Source organism: Aegilops tauschii, chromosome 7 (assembly GCF_002575655.3).
Source record: "Aegilops tauschii subsp. strangulata cultivar AL8/78 chromosome 7, Aet v6.0, whole genome shotgun sequence".
Classification (NCBI taxonomy): Eukaryota; Viridiplantae; Streptophyta; class Magnoliopsida; order Poales; family Poaceae; genus Aegilops; species Aegilops tauschii.
In genome coordinates, this window is record NC_053041.3 from 27,040,130 (window position 1) to 27,052,678 (window position 12,549).

The 12,549-nt window shown below is 48.7% G+C and overlaps 1 protein-coding gene and 1 long non-coding RNA gene across 2 annotated transcripts; one reads left to right on the forward strand and one right to left on the reverse strand.

Annotated features, from left to right (window-relative positions):
- Positions 1–577: 577 nt before the first annotated feature.
- Positions 578–5,023, reverse strand: LOC109768616 (oligopeptide transporter 7). The gene is made up of 6 exons (XM_020327365.4): positions 4,704–5,023; positions 4,029–4,602; positions 2,033–2,602; positions 1,694–1,949; positions 1,427–1,609; positions 578–1,333 (listed from the first exon to the last, which is right to left on the reverse strand). Exons 1-6 carry the CDS (start codon positions 4,789–4,791, stop codon positions 716–718), a joined length of 2,289 nt encoding a protein of 762 aa, XP_020182954.1. The 5' UTR covers positions 4,792–5,023; the 3' UTR covers positions 578–715.
- LOC141027972 (uncharacterized) lies at positions 1,672–2,878 on the forward strand. The gene is made up of 2 exons (XR_012190036.1): positions 1,672–1,896; positions 2,025–2,878. It is a non-coding gene; the product is annotated as an uncharacterized lncRNA (long non-coding RNA).
- Positions 5,024–12,549: the final 7,526 nt, after the last annotated feature.

The window sequence follows — 12,549 nt, forward strand, 5'->3', positions numbered from 1 at the left end:
TCCATCACAAGCCTAACCTTAGCCTCCACCTCGTCGGCCTGGACCAGCCCCTGCTGCCACCCAATCATCTCCACCGCGATCCTCAGATCATCCACCATGAGCACCTTGTTCATCCTGTGCTCCGCGTACAGTGGCCAGCCCAACATCGGCATGCCAGCCATTATTCCCTGCCTGATTAACAGAAAGGAAGGAACCATTTTGATGACCTTATCTGCTGCATGGACAAGTGACATTGCAATTTAGACTGTTTAGCACAAATGATTCATTCAGTTGACATAGCTCTGGATTCAGCAAAAATAACTTCTTTTGTGCATTTTTGGGAGGAAGGCGATACTTTTATGCCACATGACTTTGTTAAGCCCAGAAGTTACATCAAACATACATCACAGATGATGGAAAAAGTTTTCTGTGTCATAATTTAATAAAAAGAAGAAACAATCTCTATCACAAGAAAACAGTAGTCATATAGTGACAGGTTGTGGTACTGCATAGTTAGCACGAAATTGCGATCATAAAGTTATTTGTCGTGCTGCATAGCATGCAAGAAATCGCTGTTATGAAGTTGTGACTTGCAAGGTTTTCTGAAGACAATGAAATAACACCAATTTCTCATCTCTGAATGGTTTGAAAATAAACATTATTTACATTGATCCCTGCATGCTCGTTGGCACTTTCCAATTTCTGCAAACAGGGACTACCAGACATGAGGAAATGGTCAGGTATACACTGGGCAACCCTCAACAAATATACCTTTAGCAGTGGGGCAAGAAGCCAGGGGGCATCCATCCAAGTCATTGCCCCACCAGTTCAAACTGATGTTCTCCAAGCCTAGGCACAGGTAAATTAACACAGCCATGAATGCCAAACCAGCATCTAGCGCACCTGAAAGCAGATAATTGTGTCGCTCCCACCAGTCACGTCGGTATCTATAGACCACATAGCCTGACAAAAACCCAACGAATATCCATGTGATGTAGTTGACTGCAGTGGCGGGTGGCATCTGGCCAGTGGAACCAATCAAGACGGGCATGTTGATAAGCAAGATCCAGTTCTGGCCTGGGAATGCCTTGTGTGCAAACCAGACGAGGAGTGGGGCAATGGCTCCCCCCAAGAAGAACCAGTTCACCGCCGAGTAAGTTCCTAAGTCCCCAAATATTCTGCGTGGGCTAATGAGACCCCATATGACTGATGCGTCGTAGAACACATGATCACCGGGGCAGGTCCAAGGGCTGCCTGCTGGGAGGAGCTCGGTGTCGCAGATGTTGGGGATTGAGTCCATCAGCCACCATGCCGTTCCGAGGTACACAAATGCCGCAATCAGAGTTCCCACCACCTGCCATGTTTCAAGAAGTTGCTTAGTGACACAATACAACAGGAGTACTTGTGCAGTAGAAAGGACAGAAAATCTATTTGAGTAAAAGCTTACCTGAGCCATGAACATGGTCCTTGGGGGAATCTTCATGTAGTGGCCCAACTTAAAATCTTGCAGAAACGTCAGAGCTTGGCTCATGCTGATGTAGCCATATACCTTGAAGCACATATTCGCGACGGGCCGTCCAGGGTACAGGTACCCCATGATGTACTCTGTGATAATGTTCAATCCCGGAGTCTGCATATAATGGAAGAATAAAAAATCAGGGAACTGGTGGTCTAGAGTTGTATGGTATGATATGCAAGTTGTCAGATTGTGAACCTGGTTCGTAGTTGCTGTGATAATTCCGATTGGGAGGGTAAAGAAAAAGGCAATGGCACATGCCAGCAGTACACCCCACCAGGGCAGCTGGAGTTGCTCGATGTAGTATTCACAAGCAAATACGGTGACTGCAATGTTAACAATAAGGATGCAGATGAACCACCACTCAGGGACCTGCTTATATCTCCTCATAAGCTTTGTATGTACGTCCACTCTCTTCTCTTGAAAAGCTGATTTACTTAACTGCCAGATTTCACTGCACAAAAGCACCATGATCCTTAGTTGCTGCAGTTCTGTAATTCTGCGAAACTGATTGACTATTTTTTTGCAGAATTTTACCTTCCGTGGAAGAGGAGGACATGGACGATCGTCGCAGTAAGGGATGCAAAACCAACACCGTACGTGACAGCGAAGAAGGTGCTGAGGTACAGCGGTCCATTCTTCTCATAGGCCTTCGTGTCGAAATGGAACTGGGAGTCCACGATGCTTGTGATGTTGTACTTCTGCCCGGACTCGGTGAAGAGCCCATCAGAGAAGATGGGAAAATTCCGCGCCTTGTAGAAGTTGAACCAGTACGCGATGGGCGTGATCACGTACATGATGATGAAGAATCCTGCGGCGACGTTGGCGGTGGCGAACCAGGGGCTGGCGAGGGGGCTCCCAAGGTAAGAGGAGACGGACGCCCAGTCGAGGCCGATGGAGCCGATCCCGAGGCCGTAGAGGCCCGAGCCGAGCTGCTGGGCGAACACGGAGTTGGGGAAGACCCAACAGATCCAGGAGAGGGAGGTGAGCATCTGGAACAGGTAACCTGGGAATATGTAGTAGACGAAGCTGCAGACGAAGGCCACCAGGAAGAACTGGCTGCGCGTGAAGCCGCCTTTGCTCCGCACCTCCTTCTCGTGGAGCGCCCTGGTTGGAATTTCCAGGAGTGGTTTCAGAGAATGGTTCGAATCCGAATCCGCAGGTTTGTTGTGTTTTAGATTTTGGAGATGATACAAAGTCTATTTTGCTGCCATGCTCAGGAAAAAGAAACTGGCTGATGGCTATTTTACGCTCTCTGAATCTTTGGTGTTTTTCCCCGCATGCTCGAACTGATCTCCATCTTATTCTTGTCTTGCGTGTTAATTACCTCGCTGCCTTTCCTTGAGATAGACAAATGGAATGGAATTTCTCTCCAGTTTCGTACATGCTATCTTGCTGTTACTGAAGAGAAAAACATGTGTGCATGATCATTCCTCTCCTACTATACTATCCTGCGGCGCATGTCGACTAGCTCAGCGTCTTTCTCCTTGGGACTGACACAGGAGATGAAATACCTCTCCTGTTTTGTTTGTACAACTTATGTTGTATGATCATTAGCTGTCTCATCAGCCTCAGAGTTCAAATGTGTAAGTTGGTTGCCTCTATGGAGGGCTGTTATTCTACTGCCATGTTGAGAGATTAAAAGTGGTTGGATATAACTGAAGCCAGCCGCTGGAAAGCTACAGACGCAGCTTGGTCAAATGATGTGGTTTCTTTAATTTCATCGATTTTGTTTTCGCCATTTCTTGGGATTCTGCTCGAGGGTCCTGTAATATATTAATGCCCCGCATTTCCTTTCATTGATTTCATTTTGTCAATGAGAGGCAGACGAGCCAACAATTTCATGATATAGTTTGATTCAAGCCAAGGCCAGATCTGACGTGCCATGACACATGACAGATTGACAGATAGCCAACCAGCTACTGGTCTTGCTCAAACATCTAAGGAAAGTGAAGGTGGCCTATGACAAAAGTTAACTGGGCAATTATCTTCTTAATGAGTAGGCGGAGCTTGAAAAAAAGCCAAACCAACCTGTTTGTCAGCTTGGTCAAACGAACTTGATCTCACTATCTCAGTTAACTTATTTTTTGTGTTGGCTGCTGGCTGGTCCTGTCATCATCAGTGCTACTCATTTCTTTTCATCAATTTCATTTTCTTAACTAGAGGCAGACCGGCCAAAAGTTTTTTGTGGCCGTTGATTTCATGATGATCTGGTTTGATGCAAGCCAAGGCCATATCTGACGTGTCATGATCCATGACCGGTAGCTACCCAGCTACTGTTCTTGCTCAAACAAAAATCAAAGAAACTCCTATTTGCAAGTTGCAACTAAGCATACATAGTTAACACGCATTGCTGACCACAAGCAGTAGCGAGCAAATAGTTGTCATGAAATGTACGTTTTTTATAAAAAATAAATAAGTTGCAAATAATCGTGGCTTTGATTAAGTCCAAGCATCAACCAGTCAACCCTCTGACAAGCGCACAAGATGAGATTGTTAATTAAGCGATTGAGAGGCGTGCGTGCGTGCGTACCTGAAGAGGGAGACCTGCACGAGGTTGGACGGCCACCACATGGCCGCCGGCTCCACGAGGTACCGCCGGAAAATCCCCGCCCACCCGAACCCGAGCACCTGCGTGGTGAGCACCACGAGGAGGGAGACGAGGAAGGTGAGGTTCTTGCCGTAGAAGACGCGGACGGCGGTGACCACGTGGATGGCGTACACGGTGCCGGCGCCGGCGTTGGCGAAGATGGTGATCAGCACGTGCTCCTTCACGTTGAACGGCCCCGGGTTGAGGGTGAACTCGTACGGCCTGCCGCGGAAGAAGGCCCGCTCCGGCAGCGCGGCCGCCATGAGGCGGCCCAGCGGCACGACGGCGATCTGGGCCGAGATGGCCGTGATGGTGAGCGGCTCCTTGCGGTACCAGAAGAACTGGTTGAGGAAGGAGAGCACGGCGCAGGACGCCATGCCGAGGACCCACATCCGGAAGGTGAGCACGGGGGTGTCCGGGTCGTCGCCCACGGGCACCGTCAGCGCCACCTGCTCGATCGGCGAGTTCTCCTCCTCGTCGTCGTCGGGCTCCGGCGAGCTCCGCGACGTGGACGGCACTGCATGGGGATGGGGAGCAGAGATGCCGATTAAATGGGCAGCACCAGCAGCGGCGGGAGCAGAGGTGCGTGCGCGGAGGGAGCTGGGACGGCGAGCTTACGGAGCGGGGAGGTGATGCCGTCGCCATGGCCGCGGTGCCGGAGCTCCTCCTCCTCTGCTTCTCGGTGGGGCTGGGAGGAGGACGCCATGGGCGGATAGCTCTAGCTGAGCTAGCGTACGACGGGCTACCTCCCTGGGCCTGGCTGTCCTGCTTGGGTCCTCTACCTCCTCCTCTCCTCCTCCAGCCGTCGCCGCATTGGGATTAATTGCTCTTCGTTTTCGTGGGAAAGGGACGTCTGTGCAACAAATATCGATCAATGGCAGTGCCGTGGACATTAACAATTAGTTCGTTGAAACGAGGAGCGCGATGAGATCTGAAGCGCGGTGCACGCATCGACATGATCCGTCCATGGTCAACTAATCCAGGGCAAGTATTAGTGGTTAGCAGCAACCATGGGTGTCTGATAGTATTTGTTCTAGAGTATGCATGCATGAATAATGGGGGAATCAGGTGGTTGAACTTGTTTGTGTACTCACAGGAGGGAGCCATCGTATCACTGGCCACGTTCCCGGTCAGGTTCATCACTCAACCCATCATGTCATGTGGTGTAGCCTCAGTCGAGTTGTATATCTGCCTTTTCTTTTTTTTTTATAGGGGCGGTTAATTACTATTGGTAAGCTGCCTGAAAACAATTCTGCCGTCAGTCGATATACCGCAGCTAGCGTCGAGCCGGTGATAGGGCCGCGAGAACGGCGTCACCGGTGGAGGAGAGTCTGAATGTTTATTTAGCTTGTGTTTTTCTTGGCACTGGGATAGACAATGATAAACTCGTTTCTCTAACTGAAAATTGTCTTTACTTGACTATTTTCCGAATGGATATAAAATAAGCTTTGCATAACAGAGTTTATGCATGCATGGCCTTTTCTCGTGTAACTCGGTACTTTTGTGCGTGAGCGTGCCTGGGCCGTGTCAAGGGTTGTAGGGCCTTGTTGTACTCTACGAGTTCTTTGCTTCCATGAAATGCTAATCATTTTTCATTTTTGGTGAGGACACGAAATGGTAACCCATTTTCTTTTTGTCGAGGACATGAAATGATGATCCAAAGATAGAAGAAACCAAAATTCAAAGGCTGGGTCGGGCAGAAAGATACTTTCCGAGCTATAGGCACTTCAAGCGTGCACACAGAGGCTCCGCACGCGTAAAATTCAAGTGTGAACATCACGTAGAGTCTCTGAATCTTTTCGGGAAAAAACATTGATTTTAACGATTCCAGTCATTAAAATCATTGATCAGGTATAGAGCTCCATAGTCCCACTAAAAAGAAGTAGAGTTCCTTAGCCTCTTCCAGTCACATCATCTGTTTCTAGCGTATTAGAGTCACTAAATTATTAGCAGCAGCCATGCATGCGCGGATGATGTGTCTCGTCTCGTGGCTGGTATTTTTAATTCCATGCATGCATGCATGATGAATCTCATTGCCAACGGGAATTAATCAGGTGGTTGAGTTAGTTTGTGTACTGACAGGATGGAGTCATCGTACCACCGACCACGTTCCCGGCCAGGTTCATCGCTGAACCCATCGTGCGGCGTGGCCTCAATCGAGATGTACATCTGCCTGTGTTTTTTTCTTTTCTTTTCAGGTTTTGTTATTTCTAAGTTGTCTGAAAGTGAATTCGGGCATCAGTCAATTTTGCGCAGCATTGAGTCGACCACGGGTACATTGTGTCGCCGGTGGAGGGGATCCTCGAATGAGTCGGAGACAGTGATGGCCCGGGATGACTGACGAGGTGTCTCTAAAAGATGAGACGACAACGACACCAACTGTGGGTGGCGGGATACATTTGTCCATGTAGGTTTCACGAGAAAAGCCCATGCGTAAATTGTGTCTCGTCTCGTGGCTGGTATTTTTATTCCATGCATGCATGCGCGGATGATGAATCTCATTGCCAACGGGAATTAATCAGGTGGTTGAGTTAGTTTGTGTACTGACAGGATGGAGTCATCGTACCACCGACCACGTTCCCGGCCAGGTTCATCGCTGAACCCATCGTGCGGCGTGGCCTCAATCGAGATGTACATCTGCCTGTGTTTTTTTCTTTTCTTTTCAGGTTTTGTTATTTCTAAGTTGTCTGAAAGTGAATTCGGGCATCAGTCAATTTTGCGCAGCATTGAGTCGACCACGGGTACATTGTGTCGCCGGTGGAGGGGATCCTCGAATGAGTCGGAGACAGTGATGGCCCGGGATGACTGACGAGGTGTCTCTAAAAGATGAGACGACAACGACACCAACTGTGGGTGGCGGGATACATTTGTCCATGTAGGTTTCACGAGAAAAGCCCATGCGTAAATTGTGTCTCGTCTCGTGGCTGGTATTTTTATTCCATGCATGCATGCGCGGATGATGAATCTCATTGCCAACGGGAATTAATCAGGTGGTTGAGTTAGTTTGTGTACTGACAGGATGGAGTCATCGTACCACCGACCACGTTCCCGGCCAGGTTCATCGCTGAACCCATCGTGCGGCGTGGCCTCAATCGAGATGTACATCTGCCTGTGTTTTTTTCTTTTCTTTTCAGGTTTTGTTATTTCTAAGTTGTCTGAAAGTGAATTCGGGCATCAGTCAATTTTGCGCAGCATTGAGTCGACCACGGGTACATTGTGTCGCCGGTGGAGGGGATCCTCGAATGAGTCGGAGACAGTGATGGCCCGGGATGACTGACGAGGTGTCTCTAAAAGATGAGACGACAACGACACCAACTGTGGGTGGCGGGATACATTTGTCCATGTAGGTTTCACGAGAAAAGCCCATGCGTAAATTGTGTCTCGTCTCGTGGCTGGTATTTTTATTCCATGCATGCATGCGCGGATGATGAATCTCATTGCCAACGGGAATTAATCAGGTGGTTGAGTTAGTTTGTGTACTGACAGGATGGAGTCATCGTACCACCGACCACGTTCCCGGCCAGGTTCATCGCTGAACCCATCGTGCGGCGTGGCCTCAATCGAGATGTACATCTGCCTGTGTTTTTTTCTTTTCTTTTCAGGTTTTGTTATTTCTAAGTTGTCTGAAAGTGAATTCGGGCATCAGTCAATTTTGCGCAGCATTGAGTCGACCACGGGTACATTGTGTCGCCGGTGGAGGGGATCCTCGAATGAGTCGGAGACAGTGATGGCCCGGGATGACTGACGAGGTGTCTCTAAAAGATGAGACGACAACGACACCAACTGTGGGTGGCGGGATACATTTGTCCATGTAGGTTTCACGAGAAAAGCCCATGCGTAAATTGTGTCTCGTCTCGTGGCTGGTATTTTTATTCCATGCATGCATGCGCGGATGATGAATCTCATTGCCAACGGGAATTAATCAGGTGGTTGAGTTAGTTTGTGTACTGACAGGATGGAGTCATCGTACCACCGACCACGTTCCCGGCCAGGTTCATCGCTGAACCCATCGTGCGGCGTGGCCTCAATCGAGATGTACATCTGCCTGTGTTTTTTTCTTTTCTTTTCAGGTTTTGTTATTTCTAAGTTGTCTGAAAGTGAATTCGGGCATCAGTCAATTTTGCGCAGCATTGAGTCGACCACGGGTACATTGTGTCGCCGGTGGAGGGGATCCTCGAATGAGTCGGAGACAGTGATGGCCCGGGATGACTGACGAGGTGTCTCTAAAAGATGAGACGACAACGACACCAACTGTGGGTGGCGGGATACATTTGTCCATGTAGGTTTCACGAGAAAAGCCCATGCGTAAATTGTGTCTCGTCTCGTGGCTGGTATTTTTATTCCATGCATGCATGCGCGGATGATGAATCTCATTGCCAACGGGAATTAATCAGGTGGTTGAGTTAGTTTGTGTACTGACAGGATGGAGTCATCGTACCACCGACCACGTTCCCGGCCAGGTTCATCGCTGAACCCATCGTGCGGCGTGGCCTCAATCGAGATGTACATCTGCCTGTGTTTTTTTCTTTTCTTTTCAGGTTTTGTTATTTCTAAGTTGTCTGAAAGTGAATTCGGGCATCAGTCAATTTTGCGCAGCATTGAGTCGACCACGGGTACATTGTGTCGCCGGTGGAGGGGATCCTCGAATGAGTCGGAGACAGTGATGGCCCGGGATGACTGACGAGGTGTCTCTAAAAGATGAGACGACAACGACACCAACTGTGGGTGGCGGGATACATTTGTCCATGTAGGTTTCACGAGAAAAGCCCATGCGTAAATTGTGTCTCGTCTCGTGGCTGGTATTTTTATTCCATGCATGCATGCGCGGATGATGAATCTCATTGCCAACGGGAATTAATCAGGTGGTTGAGTTAGTTTGTGTACTGACAGGATGGAGTCATCGTACCACCGACCACGTTCCCGGCCAGGTTCATCGCTGAACCCATCGTGCGGCGTGGCCTCAATCGAGATGTACATCTGCCTGTGTTTTTTTCTTTTCTTTTCAGGTTTTGTTATTTCTAAGTTGTCTGAAAGTGAATTCGGGCATCAGTCAATTTTGCGCAGCATTGAGTCGACCACGGGTACATTGTGTCGCCGGTGGAGGGGATCCTCGAATGAGTCGGAGACAGTGATGGCCCGGGATGACTGACGAGGTGTCTCTAAAAGATGAGACGACAACGACACCAACTGTGGGTGGCGGGATACATTTGTCCATGTAGGTTTCACGAGAAAAGCCCATGCGTAAATTGTGTCTCGTCTCGTGGCTGGTATTTTTATTCCATGCATGCATGCGCGGATGATGAATCTCATTGCCAACGGGAATTAATCAGGTGGTTGAGTTAGTTTGTGTACTGACAGGATGGAGTCATCGTACCACCGACCACGTTCCCGGCCAGGTTCATCGCTGAACCCATCGTGCGGCGTGGCCTCAATCGAGATGTACATCTGCCTGTGTTTTTTCTTTTCTTTTCAGGTTTTGTTATTTCTAAGTTGTCTGAAAGTGAATTCGGGCATCAGTCAATTTTGCGCAGCATTGAGTCGACCACGGGTACATTGTGTCGCCGGTGGAGGGGATCCTCGAATGAGTCGGAGACAGTGATGGCCCGGGATGACTGACGAGGTGTCTCTAAAAGATGAGACGACAACGACACCAACTGTGGGTGGCGGGATACATTTGTCCATGTAGGTTTCACGAGAAAAGCCCATGCGTAAATTGTGTCTCGTCTCGTGGCTGGTATTTTTATTCCATGCATGCATGCGCGGATGATGAATCTCATTGCCAACGGGAATTAATCAGGTGGTTGAGTTAGTTTGTGTACTGACAGGATGGAGTCATCGTACCACCGACCACGTTCCCGGCCAGGTTCATCGCTGAACCCATCGTGCGGCGTGGCCTCAATCGAGATGTACATCTGCCTGTGTTTTTTTCTTTTCTTTTCAGGTTTTGTTATTTCTAAGTTGTCTGAAAGTGAATTCGGGCATCAGTCAATTTTGCGCAGCATTGAGTCGACCACGGGTACATTGTGTCGCCGGTGGAGGGGATCCTCGAATGAGTCGGAGACAGTGATGGCCCGGGATGACTGACGAGGTGTCTCTAAAAGATGAGACGACAACGACACCAACTGTGGGTGGCGGGATACATTTGTCCATGTAGGTTTCACGAGAAAAGCCCATGCGTAAATTGTGTCTCGTCTCGTGGCTGGTATTTTTATTCCATGCATGCATGCGCGGATGATGAATCTCATTGCCAACGGGAATTAATCAGGTGGTTGAGTTAGTTTGTGTACTGACAGGATGGAGTCATCGTACCACCGACCACGTTCCCGGCCAGGTTCATCGCTGAACCCATCGTGCGGCGTGGCCTCAATCGAGATGTACATCTGCCTGTGTTTTTTTCTTTTCTTTTCAGGTTTTGTTATTTCTAAGTTGTCTGAAAGTGAATTCGGGCATCAGTCAATTTTGCGCAGCATTGAGTCGACCACGGGTACATTGTGTCGCCGGTGGAGGGGATCCTCGAATGAGTCGGAGACAGTGATGGCCCGGGATGACTGACGAGGTGTCTCTAAAAGATGAGACGACAACGACACCAACTGTGGGTGGCGGGATACATTTGTCCATGTAGGTTTCACGAGAAAAGCCCATGCGTAAATTGTGTCTCGTCTCGTGGCTGGTATTTTTATTCCATGCATGCATGCGCGGATGATGAATCTCATTGCCAACGGGAATTAATCAGGTGGTTGAGTTAGTTTGTGTACTGACAGGATGGAGTCATCGTACCACCGACCACGTTCCCGGCCAGGTTCATCGCTGAACCCATCGTGCGGCGTGGCCTCAATCGAGATGTACATCTGCCTGTGTTTTTTTCTTTTCTTTTCAGGTTTTGTTATTTCTAAGTTGTCTGAAAGTGAATTCGGGCATCAGTCAATTTTGCGCAGCATTGAGTCGACCACGGGTACATTGTGTCGCTGGTGGAGGGGATCCTCGAATGAGTCGGAGACAGTGATGGCCCGGGATGACTGACGAGGTGTCTCTAAAAGATGAGACGACAACGACACCAACTGTGGGTGGCGGGATACATTTGTCCATGTAGGTTTCACGAGAAAAGCCCATGCGTAAATTGTGTCTCGTCTCGTGGCTGGTATTTTTATTCCATGCATGCATGCGCGGATGATGAATCTCATTGCCAACGGGAATTAATCAGGTGGTTGAGTTAGTTTGTGTACTGACAGGATGGAGTCATCGTACCACCGACCACGTTCCCGGCCAGGTTCATCGCTGAACCCATCGTGCGGCGTGGCCTCAATCGAGATGTACATCTGCCTGTGTTTTTTCTTTTCTTTTCAGGTTTTGTTATTTGTAAGTTGTCTGAAAGTGAATTCGGGCATCAGTCAATTGTGCGCAGCATTGAGTCGACCACGGGTACATTGTGTCGCCGGTGGAGGGGATCCTCGAATGAGTCGGAGACAGTGATGGCGTGGATGGTTCCGGCGTCACCAACAGAGAAGAGCCTGATGGTTGATGCTGTGGGTGCCGGAGGTTCGCCGGCGTAAGAGAAGGAGGGTGAGAGGGGGGGAGGGATGGCCGGGACGACTGACGAGGTTTCTCTAAAAGGCGAGACGACAACGACACCAGCTGTGTGTGGCGGGATATATTTGTCCATGTAGGTTTCACGAGAAAAGCCCATGCGTAAATTGTGTTTGTCTGACCAAATTTTGTCTCTTCTTGAATGTTTGCCCAATCTTGGTGCAACACAGTTTACGCATAGACTTTTAAACCTATATGGTGCGCAGCTCACTTTTGTGTGTGAGCCCGTGCGGCGTGTCAAGGATGGTAACTTCTTGTTTTTCTCTTTGAGTTCTTTGCTTGCACGAAATGCTAATCATTTTGGGGAGGACACAAAACGATAATCATTTTCCTATTCAGGCGAGGACACAAAATGATGATCCAAAGATAGAAGAAACAAAATTCCAAAGGCTGGGTCGGGGCAGAAAGATACTTTCCGAGCTATATATGCACTCCAAGCGTGCGCGCAGAGACGATGACACACGTAAAATTCACGTGTGAACATCAGGTGGAGTCTCTGATTCTTTTCAGACAAAAGAAACTTTTCTTTTTGTCAATTTGAGATAAAAAATCAAATGTTTTCTTATTTAACTATTCCAGTTTATAAAATCATAGATGAGGTAGAGTTCCGTAGCTTGTTCCAGGCACACCATCAGTTTCTTAGCCAATTAGAGTCACACATTTTACATCAGAAAAAGGAAATTCGGTAAGGTAAGTAGATGGAGCTGTCGGTTTGCTAGAGCGCGAGCAAGAATCTCAATGAATATGCGGTTTTGGACGGTTCCTTCCTCTGCCAGCAAGGCGAGAGGGAATCGCGAAGGAGAATCATACATTGACGTTGCAACTTGCAACATGGCCTTGGATCAACGTATGTCTCGTCCTATTCTAGCAGATATGACAT

Coding starts and splice junctions, on each gene's coding strand:
- LOC109768616 (XM_020327365.4), bottom strand. CDS start 4,791: ATGGCGTCCTCCTCCCAGCCCCACCGAGAAGCAGAGGAGGAGGAGCTC. Junction 1,950..2,032: donor GTCCTCCTCTTCCACGGAAG/GTAAAATTCTGC, acceptor GCTTTTGTGCAG/TGAAATCTGGCAGTTAAGTA. Junction 1,334..1,426: donor GGACCATGTTCATGGCTCAG/GTAAGCTTTTAC, acceptor GAAACATGGCAG/GTGGTGGGAACTCTGATTGC.